Source organism: Gallus gallus, chromosome 17 (assembly GCF_016699485.2).
Source record: "Gallus gallus isolate bGalGal1 chromosome 17, bGalGal1.mat.broiler.GRCg7b, whole genome shotgun sequence".
Taxonomy (NCBI): Eukaryota; Metazoa; Chordata; class Aves; order Galliformes; family Phasianidae; genus Gallus; species Gallus gallus.
The window spans coordinates 8,880,108-8,905,847 of NC_052548.1; the positions used below are offsets into that span (position 1 = coordinate 8,880,108).

Below are 25,740 nucleotides of genomic sequence, written 5' to 3' on the forward strand. Positions count from 1 at the left end.
ATATAAATACCCCTTGTTTGGCACCTTTGTGTATTTTAATACATTGTATTTGGCATATGAACCATGCAAAACAGATGTTAAAGACTTGACAAAGAGCAGCTTTGGTAAGCAACAGCACAGAAGTGACTCATGAATTGCAGAAAAGATTTATATTGATTTCCTTTACCTCATATAGAAATACCAGCACAAGAAGCCACCTGGAATAACCAAGCTCAACCCCAGTGCAAAGTCATACATTCTTTTTCTTTTTAGTGCTTTTATGTTTTTCCATACGTGGAGGTTCACACAGCTCCTGTGCTCCCTCAGCTCACAAATGAGACAGTACATACTGTGTTTCCCACCAGCAGATGTTTATTACGCACGCTAGGATGAAGGTGTGAGAAGTAACATAACGTTGGATGACAATTTTTTGTACATATCTGATCAGAAGTAACAAAGCAGATCACCTGTACTCAGTTTATTAGACATTAAAAGATTCTCCCCAACTATCCTGCTTCTCTGAGCCCATTTAGTTCCCTTCCAGCAATGTTCTCCTGCCAGCAACGTTTTGGCAGGCAATGCTAACATCTCTGCTGCAGCCCAAATGTACTATAAGCAATAGAAGAGTTACTGCACAACTAGATAGATCATCCCACTTCGCTTGGCAGAGTGAGGACACCAGGCAAGTACTTTCCATAGATGCACAGCTGACTTAACACACTAAAATAAGCCCCAGAGCAGTCATTTCATATGTTACTATGCACCCTCCACCTTGTCTTCAGATTTACGTCCCCAACAAATCTAAGATAGACCTTCAGCATAAAGCACATTGTGATCTTTGTTTATGGACCAACACATCAGGGGTGACAGAAGGGACCGGTGGTCCGGCTAGTCTTGTACCTCATCTCACCCAGCATCTTCAGAGGAAGATGAAGTCTCATGAGGCACTACATTTATATTCTAATTCAGTTCATGCATTTAAACATAAACACTTCACGTTCTTACCCCGTTTATTCCAACTCGGGCAAATAAAATTGGTGCTTTTTTTTAAATAACACTTACATTAAAACATTAATCTTCAATAAAAAATAGCATAAACAGTTTAAGATTTGGTTCTGAAGCAGACGTGTAGCTGGTGCTCCTTTTCAGCAAGCAAACCAAGCTGCCAAAGCCACAGCTAACGAGACAAAGCTCCCAGTTTGGTTTTATACATCAGCTTACTTCTGTTTCTTTGTTTAAGAATTAAGTGTTTGTTTCTGTGATCCTCAGTATAAAATGTAAACAATACTTAGGACTTATTCAAACATGACTTACATTCAGCAACTTGATCAGAGAAGAGAATCCAGTTTGTACTCCCTCGTGTGGACAGAATGTTACCAGTTTATTCTCACTGAGCTTCGGACAGAACTATGGCTGGCTAAAAGAATATTTTCTATGCAAGTGCCAACCTTGGCAGATATAAAAAAAATATTTTTTTTAAAAAGAGAAACTATGGCAGCATCTGAGGTTACAAAACCTTAACATTTTTTGGCTTTTTTTTTTTTTTAAATTGTACTGTGATCTACTGAGAAAACATGATAGAAACTCTAAACTCAGAACAGTTTAAGTAAACATTGGCAGCTTCTGCAAAATAAGACACAGTCAGCAGCTAACAGAATGCTTACTGTACTTACTTGTCCCAGGACAGCACATGGGAAAATTCTGCCATGAGATTCCATGAAAAATTACATTGTGCCCTATGTAAGTATGGATTTGCTCTCATGACCCTCATTTTAAACACAAAGTGCTTCATGTTCCTTTAAAGAGACACTCACACAGCTCCTGTGTGGGGAATCTCTTACACCTTACATCTTATCACCTATCTCAGTAATGTGGTTTGTAAGAAGGGGAACTGAGACATCAGTGACGTTATTCTGCTCCTTCCACAGCTGTAGTAGAAACTGCTTTAACATAATAAGGGCCTTCATTCAAATAAGCCCTAAGCCTCAAGTAATACTGATTTCCAAAGATTTCTGCAATTGTTTTAGAATTTACAAGGGCCTTCACCAGTTCATACTTGGCATCCTTCGAAGCTTTGTCAGGTTCCACAGATCTGTCTACAATGTATTCCACAAACCCTGGACTGTTGAGCATCAACTTCTGAGCCCAAGCTTGATTTGCAATAGCCTAAATGTGAAGACAAAAAGAGAAGGAAAATTCATCTTACTTTTAAAAACACCCCGAAATCAGTTACACAGTAGAGACAGCAGAAAAACTCAAGTGGGATATTAATTCTACACAGTATTTACACAACTACCATTCAAACAACGGTATTTATCACTGGAAACCAAGTGCAGTCCAGTGCTTCTCTAACATCTTGAGTGAATTATCAAAGCAGTGACCTACTGTAAAGGACTTCAAGGGGAAAAAAAAACCTTTGAATTAAAGTTTCTAAGAAAAGCACTGCAGACATGACCCATTTGCTACATTTTTTAAATGGTGAACACAAGTGAGGCACACTGAAAAAGACATTATTTCTGACTGCTTCAGGGCTTCAAATAAAACAATACCATTTGTGACTTCCACTGAAAAACATGAGAGTGTATGGCAATACAATTCATGACCTGATCTTTAATAAAAGAAAGAAACTTACAGTGAACACCCTTAAAGCTCCACAGTGCAGATCAGGGAACGGCTGAGTACTGATGCTCCTGAAGAGTTCCAGTGGTTGGCTGGACAAGGATGAGAACCATGACTCAGTCATTCTTAAAAGGTCTTCTGTCTGCTGCTCTGGCTGCACATATCACAGAAATGTACAGATATGAAAGGTTAGTTAGAATTATGAATAGGTTTTCACACAAAGACCCACCAAATGACCAGAAAACCAACCCACCAAATAAACTTACAGGCAAGTAGAGAAGAGATGAAACAGCATCCAAGCATCGAAGCCGCAGCTCCGTGGGCGCATTCTTTGCCTGGTGCCCTATTTTGTTTAACAGATTCTGAAATCTGCCTCCTTTGAAAGTAAGAAAACAGTGCCTTGAGTAATTCAGGCAGACCTTACTAAAAGTACAATATTACTAATTAGTTACATTATACAACACTCTCTTACCACTAATGTAGTATGTAAAGCCTGAGAAAGGATACTTTGATCCACTGTAACAAAAGCAGTGCCAAGATTCTCTTTGCTTCACACAGACCTAAAAGCTTTGGATTCATGCATTTATTTTCTTTCTGTGGACTATCCAGAGATGTCCAGAAGCAAAGTTATTTGTCCCAAATAACAGAATCATCTCAGGAAGCTTAGACCCTAGTACATTTGTGATTAGAAATCCCCAGTTCCAATCTACAATGCTCCAATAGTTATCTGCTCATGCCTATTTTTCACTTAAGTTCTTCACTTCGGACTAGCAGCAAAAAGAAAATCAAATAAAAAAAAAAAAACAGATTCTTTCAATCATTTGAGCCATTTTATATTAAGAAAAAAATTGCAGCCTTTGAGAAAAAAAAAAGTGACATTGCATGATAGTTCATATTTTTCTCACCCTGTTGAGAAGGCCATGAGATAAGGAGAAACAAAGGAACCTAAAACTACAGGCCTACTGACAGTTTGTATATTGCAGCTCACTAGAGAAGAGTGACTCAAATAATGCTTGCGACACCAGAATTCTATCTGGGAGGCATTTCGCTCTGCCATGCCTGGCAAGGTAATTAGAAACCACCTTATCTGCTATAATGCAGCTATTTGAAGAGACAACCTTGATTGCTGAACACGGTTTTCAGCTCTTTTCTCTATTACATTATTATCAATACACTTTTAAATATTATAATACACTGAGGAAATTTTATTAAAGAGAAAGATGACACTAACTTGCTTTCTGTAAAACCTGTTTGCCTTCCACACTTGATCCCAGGATTCCTAGCGTGTCCACAGCTACTCCATTCATGGTTGGATCGTGACTTTCTGCCATTTCAAAGACTTTCTCCATAAAGACAGGATATCGCTCACAGATCTGCTGTGGGCTGTCTACAACAGCCAGGTTTCCAAAGAATTTAATAAATCCTAATAGAAGACAACAAGAAACAAGTATTCAGAGTGGAGTAACAACAATTTATATCAAAATAAAAGTCACATTATGTAAGACCATTTCACTGTCAAATTGGGTTTACTACATGAGAACACTGTTTGTGAAAGGCATCAGAAAGAGCACAGAACTAAGGAACAAGTATTTAGGAAGCTTCAGACTGTAATATAAAGCACCACAACCTGGACTGTCCTTTCACAGTTCTGGTGGGAACAAGTACGTATGACATGACGAATTCATTTTTTAACAGCTACTTAATTCATGATCAAACTTCTCTCTTAAGTTCTTAGAAAACCTGAAGTAACACATAAACTTCAAATGTATACTGCAGTCCCTCCCAATCTCACTTTTGCTACCCACTCCAGATAAATTAAGCCCATTCTTCAGCGTTTTGTGCACATCCAATGTGAATTCTACTACCCAAAAAATTCAAGAGCTTTTGAAACAGCTTAGTAGTCTTCTCAGTTTAACATATAATACTTTCAAGGGGTAACCACATGAAATAAGAAATGCATGATGTAACCTGGTAAGTAGAAGCCTGAGAAAGGATCAGACTCTGCACCAATGATGATGTTAGAAATCTTATCAATAATTCCTTGCTGAGCAAGATACTGACGTCCATGGGGACTATGTGCCAGTGAAGTCACCATCTCTATGCACGTAGCTCTGTAACAGACAAACCCAGTTTATTAAGTCTTCTGTTTAAAGAGGGTTATTTTAAGATCAAGTACCACTGTTTTAGCAGTCTGGGAAATCTCAAATTCACTATAACATACCTGACCAGAACATCATCTCCAGTCAACTCTCCAATTAAGTCTGATATTAACCCACTGTTTGCACAGTAATTAAGTGAATCTGCTGACACTGAAGAAATCTCAACAATTAGCTAAATAAAAACAGGGGAGAAAAAAAGTCATATAAATGCTGTGATGTTAACAATTTATAGTAATGACCAAATACATCTTACAACACAGATTTACCCTTTATACATTAAATATAGTTTTATCTTCTCCTAATTAATCTAAATGCTTGCCTGAAGCAGGTCCCTATAGAGTTGCAAGTTGACAGCACATGCATCTGACTTTTATTCATACTGTCCTCTCTTTAAAAGATGAACTGCTACCCCCACTAAGCTTTAAATGGCTAAACAGCATCATTCCTTTGCCATGCATATCTAAACTGACACATTACTCAGCATCACTGTCTTCTCCCCATACCTGAGCTTTCAACAGCTCTGTACAGCAGTGCTGTACTCCTCCTGCTCCCTTCTCACCTCAAAGAAACAGACACAAAGAAAACTCACATAACTGTAAGGACAACATCAATCCCATTCCTACCTCATACACTCTGTACCGAACAACATCATTTGTTCCCATGACATTTTTCAAGTCACTTAACAAGCTGCTCACAAACAAAGCCTCTAAGCCATCTTGTGTTTGGGCTATTCTTGAGAGAGATTTGATGGCCTGTAAACAAAAACAGTTGCTTGCTATAACACAACGGGAAGAAAATCCAGGATAACTTGATTTAGTCTCAGTGTTCTTCACTAACACATTAAATCATGCTGTAGTTCTCATTCACTTTTCAACGAGAATTATTCTACTGCTGACAAGGGCTAGTTTTAGTTACTGTGATCCAAGCATCTGGCACCAAATGCAAGCCTCTCACTTGCACACCAATAGCTACTGGAAGAAAACAGTTCTGGGTAAATGTTTTTAATCACATCTAAGTAACTTCTGGGCTTCAGTCACTTATATAATGTCTTCCAGGCAACATGAGCTCTTTTTTCATTAACAAGGAGCAGAAGCTGCCATTTCAGCAACAGTAGAAAATGCATTCTGTGCAGCATCTACATCAATTTGTAGAGGAAGAAGAAAGTAACACTTACCTCTTTAGCCACTGCTATTTTCTCACCACCAATGCAATTTATGATCTGCCGTAGTAGTTCAGGACTGTTGAGAATTTCTCTAACAGCATCTGAATTTTCAACAATCCTCCCAACCTATGGGTATCATTAAATAAAGTTATAGAACAACACCAAAACAGCCTTTTTCCCCCCCTCACAAGAACTGGATCAGACGCCCAGACAAAGGGAATCACCATTTCTGGAGGCACTCAAAACTCAGCACACGAGCACCCCAAGCAGCCTGCTGTAAGCTGGCGCTGCTTTTAGCTGGGATTGAGCCTGTGACGACCAGAGCTCCGTCCCAAACTACAGAAGCACAGAATGGCTCACGTAGGAAGGGACCTGAGCAGTACAGCATGGCTGCACTTTGTTCTACAGCACCTGCTGTCAGTGCTGGCTTAGAATGCTCTACTCAGAACAGCCCAAAATAAACAGAAGATTCAGTTACAAGTGATCTCTGTCCAAACAGAGCTTTACGTGCTATGGTGAGTAGGCATGTTATGAAGCTCATACACTGACATACTGCACAGTAAAAGCAGGAGCCTGCAGCAAAGCACCCCAGCAGGTTGGGTTGAGTGCGGCCCAATGTGGAGCTCAATCCCGGATCACGTCCGTACCTGGGATATGGAGAGGATCTTCACGGAGTCGTCCGGGTGGAAAAGCCCCTTCCGCAGCTCCTCCCGGAGGTTCTGGATCACGTAGAGCGGGTCCAGGGCCTGAAGGAGCCTCTCCAGGACGGCAACGCAGGCAGACAGCTGCTCCCTGTGCGGACAGAGAGAAACCCTTCAGGGTGATCCGCACCCCGCCGAGGGGACGGGGCTGGGAGCAGGAGGAGGCATCGGAGCCACCGCGAGAGGCGGGGGGACGGCGGGGCCGGGGTGGCAGGGCCGGGCCGGGCCGGGCCGCTCACCGCTCACTGGAGCTGAGGAGGGTGAAGAGCGCTGCCAGGTGCTCGTCGCTGAGGCGGGCGCGCAGGGCGGCGGGCGGCACGGCCTGCACAGCGAGCCGCAGGGCGCGCAGCTCTTCCAGCGGCGCCTCCCGCCGCGCCGCACGCTCCAGGAGCTCCACCACCGCCTCCGCCATCTTGGCGCCGCCGCCAAGCCCCGCGAGATCGCCGCCGCCCCCTAGCAACGCCACCCCGTCGCTAAGGGCTCCTTTCGCGTCCGCCACGCAGTAAACAAAATGGCGGCCACGCCCCGCCCCCTCGTGACCTCCGCCACCGCCTCGCGCTACGATTGGGCGAGGATTTGGGTGGGGGCGGGGCTTCCGTTGTCCCGCCCCGGTGGGCGGCGGTGTTTGGGGGATGAGCGGGGCGGTGGGATGAGAGAGTTGTCTGTAAAATCATAGAATTGCTCAGTTTGGAGAAGGCCTTAAAGATCATCAAGTCCAACCGCAACCAAACCATAGTGCCCTAACTCACAGCCCTCTGCTGGATCATGGAGTGATTTGCAGTGTGCGAGTGTGGGGCGGGTTTGGGATCTGTGGTGGCGTCTGTTGTGCTCAGCCCTGCTGGGAGCACCTCGGGTGGGGGCCGGGGCTGCTGAGGGGCAGGCAGTGCTCACAGGCAGTGCCACTCTGGGCAGCAGGACTGTGTGGGCCAAGCACCCCACACCCCATGTGGCAAATACGGTCAGAAGTGCAGAAGGGAGACAAAATGTTGTTTATTTCCATCTGTGGACAGCAGGGAAGGTACGGATTGTAGCAGTGCCCGCGCCGGGCAGCACCTGGCATATGTCTGAAGTCGTGACACGTTTGAGGCCCACGGCACATCACAGCATTCACAGCTCTGGGGCAGTTCCTGCCCAAAGCACAAAGCCCCAGAGTAAGAAAAAAACACCGAATGGTGGGAAGATGAAGGCAGGAGGAGGGGGGCTGCGCTCCGGCCCCGTGCTGGGCAGGCAGGAGGGTGGGCTGGTTGGACTGGACTGCCTCAGTGGGCTTTCCCAACCTCAATGACCCCGTGTGGGCAGACGGGCAGGCAGGCAGCAGGGCAGAGGAGGAGGAGCCAGGGCTGGCTGTGGGCAGCCGTCCCGGGCAGCCTGCCCAGCGCAGGCAGAGCAGGTGGAGGCAGCGGGACGCAGCTCTCGCCCGGCCGGGGTATGGAGGCTCTGGGCCCCCGCTGCCCGCTGCCCACCGCCCAGGGCTGCCCCCGGCCGGGCTGCCGCACCGTGCTGCTGGTAAGTGGGAGTGGGCAGCAGGGGGGTGGCTTCAGAAGGGCTCCTGGGGAGGCAACTGGAGCGTGTGGAAGGGAAGGAGCCTGCAGGAGAAAGGCGTTCTCGGGCTGCTGCGAGCAAAGCGAGTTTCAGAGGTGTTTTTCCACTTGTGCTGAAGAAGCCTGGAGGTTGGCACAAGCTGTGTTGTTGTTTGGTTGTTGTGTGTTAGTTTGATTTGTACAGAGCCTCATCCACGCAGAGTCGTTTAGGAAAAGTCCTTACAAGGTGACTTTAATCCCTAAAGCTGTTTATGGCTAGCCAAAGCCAAAGCCAAAGCAAATACATCTCGCAAACATCTTAGTCTTTAAGCTCAGCTACTGTTCTGCCAGTCAGTGCTTTGCAGTGAAATAATCGCACAGCAGGCTGCTCAGTTTTGTTCACTCGACCCTTTTGGCAGCCAGGAGTCCATTTGGTCCCTCAGGTGGGAATCCTGAAGGTTCAGCCCTTTACTTTTGCACCATCCCGTGGCACATTCAGTGCTTCTGTGCTGTCACCGTTCTTCTCAGAAACAAACACAAAAACATCAATAAGAAAAGCGAAGGAGCGGTCACTGTTATGCTAATACTTAACCACAAGTGTTCATGGGGATTTCCTCGTCACATGCACATACATCTTCCAAGGAGATTAATGATTGCCGTGCTGAACAGGTCAGAGTTTGCCCTAAGCAGGGAATGTGATTATATTCTAATCCAGAGAAGTAGATACAACAGCGTATCTCAGCCTGGCTTGTGGCTGTGGGAGAAGCTGGTGGGATTTGCCGCACAGCAAATATTCAGTGGCTTCATGGGGAAAAACACAAGCTCGAAAAATGATTGTGAGGAACCTCGTGCTATCAAAGAGTATTTCCTCAAATGGACTGAAAAGAGGAGGCAGCTAATACAGAGCATCAGTCATTTCCCCAGCGGAAAAGTGTTCCTGTCTGTGTGGTGTCAAGATGTCAAGGTGTGTTACGGTCGGACTCAGTGATCTTTAGGGTCTTTTCCAACCTGAGTGATTCTATGATTCAGTGATTCTAAGATATTTTTAGAATTCAATCTTAAAAAAAAAAAAAAGAGAGAGAGAGCACTTCTGACATTATTGGTGTGTTGGGAGGCGTTCGGAGGACAGAGAAGGGTGGAAAAAAAGAGGAAAAAAAGGACTTTCTTCTTAGTCTTATAAAACCCTTTTTGTCACTGTTGTTGAATAAGGGCCAGACGCTGTTTGTTTAAAAAACAACAAAAGACAAAGAGAAGAGCAGCTGTGCAGAGACAGCGAGTGCTGCAGCCCCAGCACAGGCACCCATCCTTCAGCTGTTACTCAGCACACCAAATTTACCTTGCTATTCCCAGCTGAGATAATTTATGGATTGCCTTTCTATGTGACTGTGTTTATGCCATGTGATTACCAAGAGCAACTAAGGGGCTTGCCAGGAATGGGATGTGCAGCAAAACAACTTGTTGCCACTCCACTGCCAGTACATGGAAAGAGCAGTGCTGTTTTGCAGCCCTACAGATTCAGGCTGTGTCGGTAAGGATTTCTGTGCCTGAACAGATTGAATTTGACTGTAACGTTTTTATCAGATAATTAAGATGAAATGAACTTGAAAACTGCATCTCGGTCCTGTCCTCCCATGCCTGCTCTGCGAGGTCTGTGCCACAGGCTGGGTGCACAGCAAAACATCTGTCAGCAGGATGCAGAAAAGAACTTGCAGAAAAGGACTGAAGCTCTGCAGGGCCTGCACAGAATGTGTTGTCCAGAGCCCCTCCTGGACATGCTGCTCTCCTCCAGCCGCATCCTCGGGGAGGCAGGGGCTCTGACCCCACTTGGCTGCAGGATGTGTCCTGGGTGCTCCTGTTTGCAATAGAAACAGCTGAACAGAGGCAAGTTGGCACAGCATTAGGTTGGCCCCACTGTGGGGGAATAAATCTCTTCACGAGCATGTTTTCACTTAAATTGCAATGAGCACTGCTGTAATGTTGAAAGAAGACTGGAGAGCTCTTTTGAGCCAGAGATAAGATTAAGATAAATGCCTGTTTTTAGAAAATGCAACGTTTTCCCTTCAACCAGCACTCATGTGTTGCACTGCAGGCAATGACGCTGTCTCTGCTGATGTACCCCATGCTGAGAAGCCTTGCTCTCCAGCTGCACTCTGCCATCACTGGCAGCTACGTCTCTGGGACCCACTCCGTCGTCTTCATCAACTGCCTCAATGAGCAGATTGCCAAGGATATTGCAAGGTACTGAGATGCTTCCCCTGCTTGTGTGCTTCAATTGTTTGGAAATGGCTTTTTGCAAAATAAAGCCTTTCCTTGTCCCTGGAAAGGAGCTGCACTTCTCTGCTGGGTCAGAGCTTTGACACTTCTGCCCAGAAGTGCTCCTGTTCTCCCATACTCCTCCTCACTCTCTCCCTGTGTCGCAGGTCGACATACCAAGAGCTGTGATCACTAAAAGCAAGCTGACAATTACCTCTGAAGCCAGTGCCACAGTAACACATCAAGCCAACTCCCAATTTATTCCACCGCCTTTCGTTTTTAAGATCTATTAAAGTCATGGCCCTAAATCTCTGCATCCTAACTTGGGTTAAGACCCAGCCCCATGTCCTCTGACATGCCATAGCCCTTCTTCTCTGAACAGCACAGTAACGAATTCCCTGAGAAGTGTTCATGAGGAGGGACAAAGCTCAGTGCGTTAACATAAAAACAAATACAAGTGAAGTGGTCCACAGAAAACACAGAACAGACACTTGTGAGGTATGCCCAAAGCCCACACCCTGCTCACCAAGCAAACTCTGGGAAATGAGGGCTTTACCTTGATATTTTTTTCTCTTTCAATGTATGAGATACATTGCATGATGTTTTGCATGCAGTTTTTCCACATATCCGTCAGTCTCTGACTCAATAGATGGTTTGTTCAAAGCAGTGAAACTGTTGACTGGGGAAATGTTTATGATGGACCATTAAGTTTCCTGCAACACCTTCTCTGAGCTGTTTTCCCTGCTATGCTCTTGCTTGCCAAAAACTCTCCCTGTCCTCTGTAAGAGCGGAGCATTCGCAAGCAGCCATTCAGGAGCTGACCGGCTACTGAAAGGGATTTTGTGTCACCTTAAATACTTCAACTGTATGAAGAAATTCAAGTAGAATAGTATCTGTGCCACTGGATGTCTCCTGAAAAAAAAGAACAACTGTCCATGACTGGTGAAAAGATCCCTCTGTTCCTGAAAACACTTCGTCTTAACAGCTTTGCAAATGTTTTCCACTCTTTGTTCCTTATCTTGCAAGGAAGGGAGAGGAAGTAAATCATTCTCTGTTGCTGAGATCTACGTGCTTTGGTTGTATTTTTACTGGTGGAGTAATTTTGCCAGGAATTTGGATGAATGAGCAATGGTTGTGAGGGATGACACAGGACTCCTGCATTTATTTTCCCACCCACCTTTTTCTTGGAGCTATCGTGTGTGCTCTTCCTTCATGTTGCCCAAAGGAGTGCTCTAAAGGATCAGGCTGCAGGGAAATTTTCTGCTGTTTCTAAGGAAAAGGAGATCAGGGTTTGTGGAAACAGGTTTACACCACCTCTAATAGATAACCTAAAGCCTTCGGAGGAAACTCGTGGCCCACCCAGAGATGTGGCCTCTGCCCCATACCTCCTGTTGGGTGGTTGCATCCCACAGAACTCACTCAACACTGGGGCAGCCCACAAGCTGCTTCAGCCTTGGGCCCGTCTGCATCATTTCCTTGGCTTTTCTGCTTATTAATATTTCATCCATCTCCCTTCAGAGCTTATTGTTTAGAGTGGCGGGGACAAAGAAACACACATTAGGTACCCAACCTAAAGTACCATCTATTATGCAGACGTTCTGCACTGCCCACGTTCAGCATCTCAGTGTTTCCCGTTACCATGGTGGCCGCCTGTTTCCACCCAGCTTGCCAGAACACAGTGCAGGATATCAGTCAGGATCACAGTTTGCTGGGGCAAAGCAGAAGCGATTAGAAGGTAACGAAAAGGCTCCAGTGCTCGAGTGGTTTGGAAGTTGCAGATGGCAAAACAAAGTGATTTGTGCCATGTGTCCTACACGACGAGCACAGCGGGGAGATCTCCATTCGTGCTGCTGCTGTTTGCTGGGCTGCAAATTAACTCAAGATGCTTCACAAGCTTTAAGTGACTCAAGCTGCACGTGGCTGGGGCGCACAGCCTCCTGGCACAGCTGGTCTCCAGGACACAGCTCCTCCAACTTGACCATGGGGACAGATCTGTGCCAGGCACCACTCCCTGCTGCCAGGGATTGGGGCAGCTTTAGGGACAGTTCCAGCCCCAGGCCAGGAGGATCTGAGGCAGAGCAGCCCCAGCTGGAGATCACTTTGCTTTCCCAGGGTAATAATTAGCCCCAGTCCATGTCTCCCATCTGCTGCACGAGGCAGCATGAGGGATGACCCTGTGAGCCGCAGCGAGCCAAGCGGCACTGACCCTCTCCTCTCTCATCCAGGGGCATCATGGATAAGAAGCTGGCTGCCTATGTGAACATCCTGCCCAAGAGCTCGGCCTTGTAAGTTGGGCTGTTGTACCCCAATGGAGGAGGGGAGCGGGGCTGAGCTGCACAGCCCACCTGCTCCGTCTGTTCCTCCTCCCCACCCCGCGCAGCAGACACTGCGAGCCTCCAGGTGCCTCCTCAGTTGGGGACTCTGCATGCAGATGAAATCACTGTGGCCTTCTGGCAGCATTTTTGCTTTGAAAGGTCATATCTGACTCACGAGAAGTAGAGCTCTGCTCCTGCAGGGAAAGAGAGGAAAAAAGTGTGGTGCCATGCTCAGTATCCCACTGCACTGTGCTCTCTGTACAAGATGTCTCCCTGCCTCATTCAGAGGGGGCAGCGCCCCATGGTCCCCCCAGGGTTCACCTCACCTCACCCTGCCCTGCTGCCCTTAGCTCCCTCAGAGCTGGCACTGCAAGGGTGGCCCTGGTCTTAAAGCTCCAAATGTTGGATCATGGGCATTTAGGATGAGTGATGCTTCTCCAGCACCACTTCACGGAGGATCAGCCACACGCAGAGAGCACCAAGCGGGGGCACTGAGTGCCAGGGAGATCGGCAAGGCTGTACCCATAGCTGGATATGCTGATGGTTCTTTCCTTTTAAATACAGGTATTTCTGGAAAGGGGAACTGGAAGAATCCACTGAAATCCTGCTGGTAAGTGACAATTCCCCAGGGCACAGCAATCCCTGTCCCAGAGCCCAACCCAAATGGGGCTGTAGGGTGGCACCGACCCCAAGTATGCCGAGGGTCATGGCAGTAGAACATGGCTGGGTGCAGCAGAGCTGTGCCTTCAGGATTGTTCCCTCCCTTTACTCTTTTCTCTTTACTCTCTGCAGTTAGTAAAAACAAGGACGTCCAAAATAAGTGAACTGTCCAACTATGTCAGGTGAGCACGGGGCTTCCTATCCGCAGTATGCAGCCATCTCGTCCTCAGGCTTTGGGTCTCCTCAAGACCAGTCCCACCCAGGAGGGCTCTAGGCACTGCTGGGTACACTCTGAGAGCCAGAAAAGCTCCAGCACCGCACCAGCTGGGAGCAGGCTGCTGGGAACATCAGGCTCCCTGCATGGGACAAGGAGGGCTTCAGGGTCTGCAGGTCCCCCCCCATCTGCAGATTTCCTGTCCACCCCACGCGCTGACTACTGAGCACAGCTGGTGGCTGTGGTAAACCTCAAACTCAAAGCAAAATTCCCACGTGGCACAAAGTGCTTTGAAGTCAGGGGGGATCGCCCGGGGCAGAGCCCACGCACCGCACTGCTTCCTGCACCGCCAGCCTGTTCCTGCTGCGGGATGCAGCCGTGGCACTGCGCCGCTGCGTCTGTTTCCACTTTAGATCCATCCATCCCTTTGAAATCCCCGAAGTCATCAGCCTGCCTATCGACCAAGGAAACCCCCTCTACCTCAAGTGGATCGGAGAAAACGTCCCACGGGATTGAATGAACAGCCCAGAAGCCGCCCTGCTCTCGAGGAGACGCGATGAGACGAGTTCTGCTGGTGTCTGTGCAGAGCGACACGGGAAGCAGCTCACGTCCCCAGGGGTGTGCTACAGCACAGGAGTCTGAGATGGGGAATTTCATTTGAACTTGAGACGTCCCCTCCCTGGCCTGGCCCTGCAGCAGCACCGAGCTGGAGGCAGCACTGGAACGGGAAAGGGCACCACAGGGCTGCTGCTGCCTGGAGGTGCTCGCAGCACTGCCCTGCAGCACCTGGGGATGGTGCAGCATGTGCCGCTCACACAGGTGGCACTGGCTGAGCCCCAGCAAGCACCCTGCCTGTCAGCTGGGCTGAGCTGGGCAAAGCAACCCCATTCGGGGACCCAGGAGCCAGCAGGGCGTAGCGTCGCTGCTTTCTCCCCAGACCAAGCTGAGCCTTAGAAAAAGATGCTTGTGTTGTGTAATTGGATGTAAGCTATGAAATAAATCCATTGTGTGGCTGGGAAGGGAATAAACCAGAGCATTTCCTACCTGCAGCCTCATGAGTCATTGCAGTGCATGGGTGCAGTGAGCAGTGCAGGAGGGTCCTGTCAGGGCTCTGTCAGTGTCCATCGCAGGTGGTGGGGATGTGGTGCAGGCACTGAGCTGTGCCCAAGCACTGGCGTGGCCCAGCAGCAGTCAGAGGTAGTGCAAGGAGGGCTCCCAGGTGCAGGAAATAAGATGGCAGGGAAAATGGTCACTGGGCTGTGCCCATTCACAGCTGTTTGCGTCCTTCTGCCATCCCCGTGCTTAGCAGCAGCATTTCTCTGCAGCACGACCCAGACATGGGCTCCTGCCCAGGGCCACACACTGACCCCTCAGCTGCCCAAATCCCTGCACCACAAAGAGGCAGTGATGTTAAAAAAAAAAAGAAGAAAAAAAAGACTTTTTAATTGTACATCAGACATATTAATTACAACTTGGATATAACAAGAGTTGGTTATTACAAGCAGCAGCCTGAAACCATAAATCTTTAGAAGGTGCATAGAGTCATTATAATATCTATTATAACTAATGCAAAATATATTCTGAAACAAAAATACTTTTAAAGGCTCCATATTCAGTTCTCTGCAATAGGCTGGGAGAAAATGAGAGGGGGAGGAGGAGGAGGAGGGAGCTGCCAAGCTGGGGTCACCCATGTTGCCCCAGCACATCCCATGGGGTTGGTCTGGGCACAGCTCCTGGCAGCCCCCAGCCCTGCAGGCAGTAACTGGGAGTCACCTGGGCTCCACAGGCACTCGTGATATGGAAATATGTGGTGCTCCTCTGGTGAGCAACCTGGGCTGGATGGGGGGGCCCAGCACCAGGCACGGTGGGGTCCTGGCAGCGACCTCTCCCAAAACATTGGGGCCTCTCGGAGGCAGCTCCGTTCAGAGGAACAGATGCAAACCGTGCCGTGGCTGCAGCTGAACAGAGCTCAGCACACAGCTCTGCACTGAGCAGCGCACGGCCCCGGTGGCACAGCGTGAAGGCATTGCAGGGCTCTGCATTGCTGTGCTCAGTGCTCGGGGTGGGCAGCACCCACACTGCGCGTCCCACCGCCCTACAGCAGCACCGGGGCTGTTCTCCAGGACCGTGCTTTAAGGGTTCGGTTTGCAATCTGCTCTCTCACACCGACGGATTTTCACCTTTATACAACACGAGGCAGCACGCTGCCTCGCTCCCCACACCCTCGCTGTACTTTAACAGTGAATCATTTCAGTACTTCTGCAATAAAACAGCTTTTTCCGTTCATCCCCCGGCTGGCGGACCACGAACACGCGGAGGAGCGATGGTGCTGCAGGAGCACACGGCTGAGCCGGGGGGGGGAGGAGAGCAGCACACAGACATCAGCGTATCTTAGAAAGAGCCCCACGGGTACATCTGGGAGGAGAATTAAAAAACCAAAATGTTCGCTCCTGAACAAAGCGACAGTATTGCTTTGGACAAAAAGGGCTTCCCGTTCTCCTTCGGTATAGGAAACCACGGTGAAGCAGCAGCATGCCCACAATAGGGACAACCCGTGGGCTGGGGGAGCACCCGCTGCCTTTTTGGCTTCTTGGCTGGTTTGGCACTGCAGGACGGGCATCTCTGAGGGAATGAAGAGCAGTGCGGGTGGTGCCCGCGCTGGTTTAAGGCATGTGTGTGTGTTTGGCCGAGCTGTGCCAAGAGGTGACTGTTGGGATGGGAAATGCAGCACATCCAGGCCCTGGGATGGGGTCCGAGCGATCCGTAGGGTGTCCTCCCCTCAGAGCAATTCACATTCCTCAGATGAATGGGTTTGGCGTGAGAAGGAAAAGCCCATGCAAGGGCTGCGGCATCACCTGCCATTTCCTATGGCGTCGGGATGAGCCTTTGGGCTCCACAGTGGGACAGCAGTGGTGCTTCAGCCCGGGTCCCTGCGAGACTGCTGCTGGCCTGGACGTGGTGCTCCAGGAGGGGTCTGAGCTGCCCCACTCCTCCGGTGCCTCCAGTGTGACCGAAGGCCGAAGCATCGCTCTTTGCATATACGTGGCCAATAAGACAACAACTGTCAAAGGAATACAATTAAAAGGCGGAGGGGTTCCACCCCTCACAGCTCCACGCAGCCAGGGTGCCAAGCACAGGGCGGGCATCCTCCTCCTCTTCCTCTTCCTCCTCTGCTGCACCAAGGCTTGGCTGCACCCAAGGGCTCCGCTGTCAGCTCCAGAAGAGGCATTGGGACCAGAGGGCCGGGGGCTCAGTAGGGGGTGGTCCCTTCCCACTCCACCAGGTACTGCACTTTGCCCTCCAGCGTCACACGCCGTGCCAGCACCTGGTACTTCTCCCCGCACACCAGCCGCCCCGCCGCCCCGAAGTAGCTGCTGATGGACGACTTCAGGTGTGAGAGCGACGAGTCGTCCTCACTGATGCTCTCGAAGGTGTGGCTGTCGATGCCATCGTCCGGCCGCTCAGGCCCACACGTCACCTCGCTGCCCTGGGGGCTGCCCACTGCTGGCTGCCTGCCTGCCGCCCCGCCGCCTCGCTTGGGCCGTGCTGAGGGGGGGGTCAGTACGGTCTGCTTGCGCTTACGGCTGCCCACCGTCCTCCGGCTGCGGGACAGGGAGAGAGGCAATGGGGCGCCGTGAGGGGAGAGAGAAGCTTCTCAGGAAGGGGGCGAAGGGGCCACAGCCCTCACCTGGACTCGCAGGACAGGCTGGTGGTGGCTGAGCCTGAGGTGCTGACGGCATCCGTGGAGTCCACGTCGGAGAGGAAGGTCTGCCCCGAGCTGGCGCTGGGATGGAGGCAGCGTCGGCCCCGCGGCCCCACACCTCAGAGCTCCCCCAGCACCGCGGCTGGGCAGCACTCACCTCTTCAGGCTCTGAATCTCATCCAGTGTGAAGTCGAAGATGCTGGCCAGGTGGTGGTTGGTGCTCCAGGCCGAGGTGAAGTCGCTCTGCACCGCAACAACCAGCGCCTCAACACCGCACAGCGGCTCGGAACCCTCTGCCCGGCCACCGCAGCGCTCCCTCCTCCCATGGCCGTCCCACAGCCCGCAGGGACTCACGCTGGGGATGGCGTCCTCCAGCAGGAACTTGGCCCTCTTCCACCGCACCGCACGCCGCTTCTGCTGCTGGAGCTGCCCCGGGAGCAGGCTGCAAGGCGAGATGTGCGGCGAGACACGGGGCTGGGCTGCGCGCCCACCTGTCCTTGTGGCTGTGCAGCACTCACCTGTCCTTGTGCACGTATCTGCTCTTCCCTCTCCTCTTCAGCTCGCAGGTGCTGCCCTCGCCCGGGGCCTTCTCTGGCAGCACTTTGCTGGGGGGGTTTGGCGGGACGCGGATCCGCAGGCGGAAGATGCATTTCTTCTTCTTGATCTCCTTTCCGCACAGAAACCTGGGCAGGAAGCGGCCTTCAGCCCGGGGGGAGGAACGGACCCCAGGAGGGCAGGAGCACTTCGTGCACCGTTCCTTTCCCAGCCCAGCACTCACCTGCTTTTGTAGCTGTTGAGGGCATTGAGCAGGTGGGGGCCACGCTCAGACACAGGGGTGCCGGTCAGCTGCAGGGAGACACGAGCCTGAGCTCCTCGGGGCAGGACGGCCACCCCGACCCCTTCCCCTTCTGGTCTCCTGCCCCCCGTTGTCCCTGTGCCCCTGAGGCTCTGACCCTTCACACCCAACACCCACCGGCATTACCTTCCCGAGCTGCAGAGGGTCCCAGTGGTGGTTCACGAAGGCCAAGATCTCCTCGAAGTCGAAGTACTTCTTCTTGCTCTGCACGCCCAGGTTGTACAGGGCGAGATGGACCACGTCCACCCTGCGGGAGCAACCGAGGCCAGCAGCTCAGCGAGCAGTGAGCAGCCCACTCCCAGCAATGCCAGCCCAGGGCACAGCACAGCGACAGCAGCTCTGTGCCTCGAGACCCCCCGGCAGCCCTGAGGTCAGGAGCCCGAGGATGCGCCAATCCCAGGACAGACAGCCACTGCTGCAGCTTTCTACCAAGCTCCAGCCATGCGCTCTCACTGCAGTCAATTACGGGAGCAGGATGGCTCTTACTCACATGTAGACTGCTTACAAAACAGCCTCCTGCGGGACTTCACACTCGCATCTCCAAAAGTGAAAGCCAAGCAACATGTCCTGCAGGACTTCCCTTCTCCTGTACCCAGTGCTGCTCTGCGCAACACCCCCAGTGCAGCTAGCACTGTTAGGATATCTTACAAAGTGCTTTCAGATCATCGAGGTGCACTATAAAGTACCACAGAAAATGGTATTTAATCTCAAAACTTGATGGCTCATTCCCAAATTGCTTTTTGCAGTTATCTCCTGGTGAAGGCGTGCTTTGGCTCCCTGACAGCACAGCACAGCACAGCACACTGGTGTCCCATGAGCCCAATGGGGACCTGGCACAGCACAACAGGGCCACGTCTGTTTCTCACCATCGCAGGGGCAGGCGCTTGATGTACTCAGGTCCCTGGTTGCACACAGAGCAGAAAAACACATAGAACCTGGAAAAGAGTGGGGATGGAGAGCATAAGGGGTGTGGGATCACCCTGCCAGGATGCAGCACCTGCCCTAGTGTGGAGATGCAGCCGGGACCTGCGGGACACGGGGACGTACCGATCCCCGAACATCATGGGGTCACTGAGGCACTGAGTGCACGCCTCATGGAACCACTGCCGGCAGCGGTAGCACTGCAGCATCTTCAGGTACCACCTGGGGAGGGAGAGGAGCCGGTGCGAGGGAGGGCAGCGTGAGCAGCCCCAGCCAGGAACGTGAACCCTCGCTGGCAAGGAGCTGCATGCAGACAGTGCGGGGCAGAGCAGGCAGCAGAGCCGCCAGCCCCAGAGAACGGCCCTGCAAGCAGAGGCTCTCTCTTGGAGGAAAAACGCCCATGAAACGGTGCAGGACAGCCGCTCAGCAGGCAGTGCTTACTCGCCAGGGCCCCCGCAGTAGCAGTAGCACTGCTGTTGGTTGGTGCGGTGCGGAGAGTCCCACTCCAGCAGGTCGGGGTTGTAGGACAGCACCATCTTGACGGCTTGCAGTGTCTTGGCAATGGCTCCCTTCTTCAGGGCACCCCCTTTCTGCGGGAGGCAGCGGGACGGGGTCAGCACTGAGGCCGCACCCCGCAGCGCAGCGCCCCGCAGCCCCACTCACCCGCACGGCCAGGGCGAAGATGCAGCGGCGGCAGAACCACGGCGTCCCCAACGGGCCCTCATCACTGCTCGCCACCGGGACATGGCACTGCTGATGGTAACCTACGGGAGGGCTCGGGGTCAGCATCACCGAGCTGGCCGGACGCACGCAGGACGCAGCAGGACACAGAGCCACGCGCCCGCACTCACCCAGCCCGCATTTCCCGCAGATGAGGATTTCATTCCTGGGCCCTGATGTCTTCTCCAGGCAGATGTTGCACTTGGGTTCCTCCCCGGGGACGCCGGCTGCGGGATGGAGAAAGAGGTGATGGCCCCACAGTGCTGCCCACGGCACATGGGCTCCTGGGGGGCGGTGAGCAGGGCAGGGCACGCCGGGGTGGCACTCACCATGCTGGATGTCCTTCCAGAGGACCCAGTACTTGGAGTTGTCCTCAAACGTCACCAGGCAGCTCTGCTTGGAGCCGCTCACCTGCAGGGACAGAGCACAAAGAACCGATGAATGCCTTCTCCCATTGCCTGCACTCTCCTCTTTCCCTCGTGCCATTTTCCCCACCTCTCAGAGCTCCAAGAGCTCCAGGAAGGCGGGTTCCGGGGCGGATACCCAGTTAGGACATCGATCCCAATCACTCCAAAGACCACAGTCGCTTCACAGCTCAGGCCAACACGCCGTGAGCTGACCCAGGGAACGGCACCTGCCCCAGGTGCGCTCTGGATGCCCTCTTACCCTTCTGAATTCCCTCTTTACCCTCCCGTGCGCCAACTTTACCCTTCTAGATGCCCACCTTAGCTACCTGGACGCCTTCTTACCCTTTGGGGCTCCCATTTACCCTTCCGGACGCCCTCTTTACCCTTTTGATCTTCCCCAGGTAGTACAGCCCATCGGTCCAGCGGCACAGCACGTACTGCCCCTCGCTCAGCTCCCTGCAGCTGCTGCCCCTGCACCCGGCGGCCCCGCGTACATCCCGGCTGATGGAGTTCAGCGTCTCGTTCTCCATGAGCAGAGCCTGCGGGGACGGAGGCGATCGCCCATCAGCAGCAGCGCGATGCGCCCGCGGGCCGAGAGAGGCGCCCGCTCCGTAGGCACGGGGTTCGCCCGGACGCTCTCGGCATCGGCCGCTTTAAATCAAACGCGAAGTCGAGTCGACGATTTCCTTCTGCAGTTTTGCCAACGGGACCGCTGGGGGAGCGGGGAGCGGCACGGGCAGCGGCGGGTGAAACCGAGCGGCCGCGTTTCGCCGCCGCTGAGGGCTCCGAGCGCGGGACAGAGCCCCGAGCGCTGACAGCACCGCCCCGACGTCCCCTTCCCCCCCTCCTCGGCGCTCCGCGCGGGGCCCTCAGCGCTGCGTCGAAGCGATCCGAGCGCCGCTCGTACCGCCGCGCTGCCCGGGATGAGCCCCGCGGGGCCGCCGCCCGACTCGGGGACAGCGCGGTGCCGCCGCACGGAGCCGATCGCTCCGGGCAGAGCCGCGCGGCGGCAGCGAGGAGAGGTCACCGCACGGAGCTCAGCGCCGCCGCGCCGAGAGGTTACGGACACCGCGGCGGGCGCAGCCACGCCGCCGCGGGGACCGCTCCGGGAACTCGCAGCCCGCAGCGCCGCTCCGGGACCCCGCCGACACCCGCAGCGGCGGCACCTGCCGGGCGGGAGCTCCGCGGGCGGCCCCGCGGCCGCGAGACCCTCCGCCATTGGTTCATTCAAAGGCGCTGCGGCGCCGGTCCGTCCCGTCCCCGTCCCGCCCGGCCCCGCCGCCGCCCCGGGCGCCTCCCGCCGCGCCGCCCCGCGCCGCCCTCACCGCTCGGCGCCGCTCCTCCGCCGCTCCGCCGCCGCCGCCGGGGTCGGCTCAGCGCCCGCCCGCCCGGGGGCCGCCGGGGCAGCGGCGGGGCGCGGCGGCGCGCGGCGGGGGCAGGGCGCGGGGCGCCATCTTCCCGCGCTTCCCGCGGGCATTGACGTCCCGCTTATGCAATTAGCGCGGGGCCGCCTCCCGGAGCTCCGAGCGGCGCGGCGCGGCACGGCGCGGAGCATCCCGGGGTGCCCCAGACGCCGCCCGGCCCCGCGCCAGGGAACGGCCCGTGCTGCCGCTCGCCGCGATTCCGGGAACCGGGGGTCGTTTTTCTCCGAATCCAAACAGAAAAAGAAAAAAAAAAAAAAAAGGAAAAAAAAAAAAAGCAACCAAATCCGTCGGTGCGAACCGCTCCGGGCGGTGCCGAGAGGCTGCAGGCTTCGCTATTTGCGGGAGAGCGCTGCCAAAAAAAAAAAAAAAAAAAGAAAAGAAACGTTTCCAGGCCCGCCCGGGCGGCGGCGAATCCGCCGGGTTCGGAGCGGAGCGCTCCGTGCGCCCCCCGTCGCCCCGCGCAGCGCTTCCCCGCACCGCCGTTCGTCGCGCACCTGCGTGGAAGCAGCGCACGCGGAGCCGCTCCCGGCGCATCGGTGCTAAAGTCACCTCTCGGAGAGCGCTGCGGAACTCTGTCCTCTTCGGAGGAGTTTTGTCGTTGCTCCTTTTTGCAAACCAGAGCCTCCCAGAACCGCTGGCATCGCGCTGCGCGGCGGGCGGCTCTGCACGGGCTCAGAAACACGTGGGGCCGACAGCGCTGCGGCCGCCAACTGCCTCTGCGGGGAGCGAGAGAGGAGAGCGGGGAGGGCACAGTGCGGGTTTCAGGGTGATTCATTGCATTTTGGGGTGATTCATTGCATTTCACAGCTCCTGGATGGGAGCGCTCCAGCAGCCGTGGCAGCAGCAAATGCAGCATCTGCAGCACAGCACCCAAAACCCCGCGTGGGATTTCCTGAGAGATCCAGAAACGATCCCAATAATCCGAAGGAGTGGTCCAAATAGTCTTGGGGTGCCCTTGTAGGGGTCAGAGATCATGCAGCGCCACACTGTGCTGTGCCATGCCATGCAGTGCTGTGTTGTGCCATGCCGTGCCGTGCAGTGCCATGTTGTGCCATGCCATGCCGTGCAGTGCCATGTTGTGCCATGCCATGCTGTGCAGTGCCGTGTTGTGCCATGCCATGCCATGCTGAGCCATGCTGAGCCATGCTGTTCCCCGAGGCCAGGCCACGTTTGCAGAGCCATAGGCAGCCAAAACCTGGCAGTTCCCCCCCGCTGCCTGCAGCCCCATCCTGCACAGAGAACCTGACACATCTTCCAGGCGCCCCACGGCAGAGCCCTGCAGTGAGTCACAGTGTGCAGCCGTGAGTCACCACGGGATTAAAATAACTCCTGCACCAGAACTCTGCTTGTGGGCAAACACTGCTGCTTGCGTCCCCGCGCTGTGCAGCTCTGCTCTGGCCCGCAGGCAGCAAGGCTGGGTGTGAAGGTGCGGTGCTGGGACAGCAGTGCTCTCTGTGCTCCTCCTCAACCACTGTGGTTGTGTGTGCAGCACCCGGGATGCTGGCCATGGAGGTGTGGGTGATGTGTGAGGGCAGCCAGGCACTGGGCGATGCCCAAACACTGTTAATGAGAGGGGATAATGTCACCAACGGGGGCACCCCACAGCGGCAGTGCCGTGCAAGCAGCACCAACCTCACCATGGAGGTCCTTCACTGTCTCTGCATTTCCGATGCAGCCCTGCAAAATGGTTTGCACAGAACCTCGGTGGCACGTTGTCCCACTGCCCCACGCTGACCCCAAGGCCTCTCCCCACACCCTGTGCCCATGGAGCGGGGAGGCTGAGGGCTCCCATGCTGTCCTTCCAACAGTGCTCTGAGTGCAGCTCTGATGGTGGTGGCTTTTCCCCACATTTCCTTTGCAGACAGGAGTGGGAGGAGGGGTTGTGTGTTGGCTCATAACCAGAGGCAAGGAATACTGAATGGAAACCCAAACACGAGGCTGCCCCCGGAGCACTGCCGGGCCTCAAGGTATGATGTGCAATGAGGATGCACCCTGCAGCACATGCAGATCACGAGGCTCTATGCCGCCAACCACCCCAGGGCCACCTCCACTCACAGCTTCAGCCGGGTGAATACTTGTGCAATGGGAGCAGCCACAACGAGTGGCATTCGGCCACTGCCATACCTCACCTTGGCCAGTGCTTCCCACAGCCCGTCCTTCCCCCAGAGCCATCTCCTCAGCCAGCACAGGAAAGCTGGGCCAGCTGGGCTCCCGGCGGCCGTGCGTGGGGCTACTGAGGTGTGGCTGTGATGGGGGGTGGTTCCATCTGACGTCCAGCTGCTCTGTGCCAGCTGTGCCTTTAAGAGGAAGAGCGTCGAGGCGTTGGGTTTCGTGTCTTTTATTTGTTTGATATGAACTTAATCCATGTCCTTTTTTTTTTTTTAAGCTGAGCTTTGCGTGCTCCCATGCAATTGCATAAGAGGCGAGGAGCTTGTAAGCGTTCCTGCAGCTGGGCAAGGTTTATATTAATGGAGCCGTTACATAACTTTGACACAGATACGTTATGTACACGTCTGCAGTTCCTGAGCTCGGCTCAGCAAAGACACCCCAGCATAAAAATTAAGCAAAAAGAAAGGAAAAGTGGAACACATGAGGAGTGCTTTGAGGCCATGCTGGCAGCACAGCCCGGGGCCCTTCCCTCCCTTCCCTCCCACAGGGCTCTCACAGCAGCCGGGGAGCAGCAGCCGTAAGCTCTGCTGTGCTCTTCGAGGGCCCCGTGCTGCCTCCGTGCACAATGAGCTCTGATTGGACTCCTCCATTAATTACACCAGCAGTACAAACGCGCCTGCAGACACACAGCGCTCTGCACCAACACGTGTCTGCAGCTCTCCCACACACTTTCTCTTTCCTCAGCCCTCTCACACCCAAGGACAGCCCTTCCCTTTCCGCTACGAGACAGCACCTCCATGCAAGGATGTGTTTTGCAAACAAACCTGAAGCAGAGCAAGGAGACACCCCCCTCCCCAAGGCAGCAACCACTGCTGTCAGAGCTCGGCCCACTGCTGCCACGCAGCAACAAGTGTGGTTTGCAGCACAGCTCAGCAATTCAACTGCAAGCTGCAGTGTAGCATCCCCGGGTTGCTCAGTTCCCTCCTCTGCAGTTAAAATGATACACGAACCCTTTTTACGTTTGTGAGCTTTATTTGGGGAATAAATGAGACGGTGAGGAAATATGAATGATTATAATAAATACAGCACTTGTCAGAATGACACAGCCATGAAAAGGAAAATATTTTTAGGCCCATGGCTGCAGTGTGGGCGGGAGGTCTGGCACTGTGCTGCAAAAATAACTTTCTGTCCCTGAAAAACATCTTAAACGTGAAAGAGAAAAATGACAGTGAGTGTGTGTGTGTGATGGCAGAACAGCCAGCTCCTCCCCAAACAACCCACGGTACATGTTTGTTTATGAAGTCTGGGGCTTTTGTCTGAAATGTGATACTTCATCACAACTTGTTATGTAAAACGAGGATGCTCTGTCCCTGGAGGTGTTCAAGGCCAGGTTGGATGGGGCGCTGGGCAGCCCAGCCCACTATTAGATATGGAGGTCGGCAGCCCTGCATGCGGGAGGGAGGGTTGGGGTTTGATGATCCTCGAGGTCCCTTCCAACCCAAACCCTTCTATGAGTCTATGAAAAGGGCACTGTTGAGATGGAAGGGAGAGCTCTGGAAAATGTGCCCGTGGGTCTGGGGGGGAACTGCAGCACAGGGCCTGCAGCAGCTCTGCTGGGCGGCCGCCGTTCCGTGGCTGTTCAGTGCAGTTTCTCCTTTCCCTTCTCATGCAGCGGACACAACAATTCCGCCAGCTTTGTTTTTTCAAGTGACTCTTGGGAAATATTGCAGAGGAAAAAAGGAATGTAGTTACATAAAAGCTTTTCAATCGTAAATAAACACCTGCCTCTGTCTGCAAGATCAGGCTTTGGGTCTGCATCCTATGCTTGCACCCATCCTGCACAGTGCCCTGCAGGCCAGGAGCAGCGGCTGCACTGCAGGCATTGACCTGCTGGGAGTCCAGCAACTGCTGCAGCCAAACCCAGCCCAGCTGCACCGATCCACCAACCAGATCTGAAGCAGCAAATGGAGAGCACCAGGTTTAGTGCTTTTCGGGGGATAAAGTCCAGCATTTGAATT

General features: G+C 53.2%; 3 protein-coding genes across 7 annotated transcripts; 1 reads left to right on the forward strand and 2 right to left on the reverse strand.

Moving 5' to 3' along the window:
• Positions 1 to 333: 333 nt before the first annotated feature.
• On the reverse strand, positions 334 to 7,054 carry PSMD5 (proteasome 26S subunit, non-ATPase 5). Of its 2 annotated transcripts, NM_001012797.2 has the most exons (10): positions 6,860 to 7,054; positions 6,567 to 6,711; positions 5,932 to 6,045; positions 5,381 to 5,509; positions 4,820 to 4,929; positions 4,567 to 4,709; positions 3,830 to 4,021; positions 2,865 to 2,974; positions 2,612 to 2,752; positions 334 to 2,145 (listed from the first exon to the last, which is right to left on the reverse strand). In NM_001012797.2, exons 1-10 carry the CDS (start codon positions 7,030 to 7,032, stop codon positions 1,888 to 1,890), a joined length of 1,515 nt encoding a protein of 504 aa, NP_001012815.2. In that variant the 5' UTR covers positions 7,033 to 7,054; the 3' UTR covers positions 334 to 1,887. The 2 variants fall into 2 exon arrangements, with proteins under 2 accessions (NP_001012815.2, XP_046757724.1); XM_046901768.1 differs by lacking the exon at positions 5,381 to 5,509.
• A 946-nt stretch (positions 7,055 to 8,000) lies between these two features.
• CUTAL (cutA divalent cation tolerance like) lies at positions 8,001 to 14,625 on the forward strand. Its single transcript, XM_415407.8, has 6 exons — positions 8,001 to 8,126; positions 10,230 to 10,378; positions 12,619 to 12,678; positions 13,273 to 13,318; positions 13,501 to 13,550; positions 13,996 to 14,625. The coding sequence occupies exons 1-6, from the start codon at positions 8,049 to 8,051 to the stop codon at positions 14,096 to 14,098; spliced, it is 486 nt and encodes a 161-aa protein (XP_415407.6). The 5' UTR covers positions 8,001 to 8,048; the 3' UTR covers positions 14,099 to 14,625.
• Positions 14,626 to 14,992: 367 nt separating this feature from the next.
• PHF19 (PHD finger protein 19) lies at positions 14,993 to 22,331 on the reverse strand. Of its 4 annotated transcripts, none has more exons than XM_015279817.4 (15): positions 22,163 to 22,331; positions 20,573 to 20,728; positions 20,112 to 20,193; positions 19,914 to 20,009; positions 19,726 to 19,826; positions 19,504 to 19,652; positions 19,189 to 19,284; positions 19,008 to 19,076; positions 18,268 to 18,388; positions 18,064 to 18,131; positions 17,804 to 17,968; positions 17,640 to 17,727; positions 17,443 to 17,528; positions 17,271 to 17,366; positions 14,993 to 17,184 (listed from the first exon to the last, which is right to left on the reverse strand). In XM_015279817.4, exons 2-15 carry the CDS (start codon positions 20,717 to 20,719, stop codon positions 16,833 to 16,835), a joined length of 1,716 nt encoding a protein of 571 aa, XP_015135303.2. In that variant the 5' UTR covers positions 20,720 to 20,728; positions 22,163 to 22,331; the 3' UTR covers positions 14,993 to 16,832. The 4 variants fall into 4 exon arrangements, with proteins under 4 accessions (XP_015135303.2, XP_015135302.2, XP_015135304.2 ...); XM_015279816.4 differs by having other exon boundaries at positions 22,108 to 22,331; XM_015279818.4 differs by lacking the exon at positions 22,163 to 22,331 and adding an exon at positions 21,515 to 21,667.
• Between the last annotated feature and the right edge of the window lie 3,409 nt (positions 22,332 to 25,740).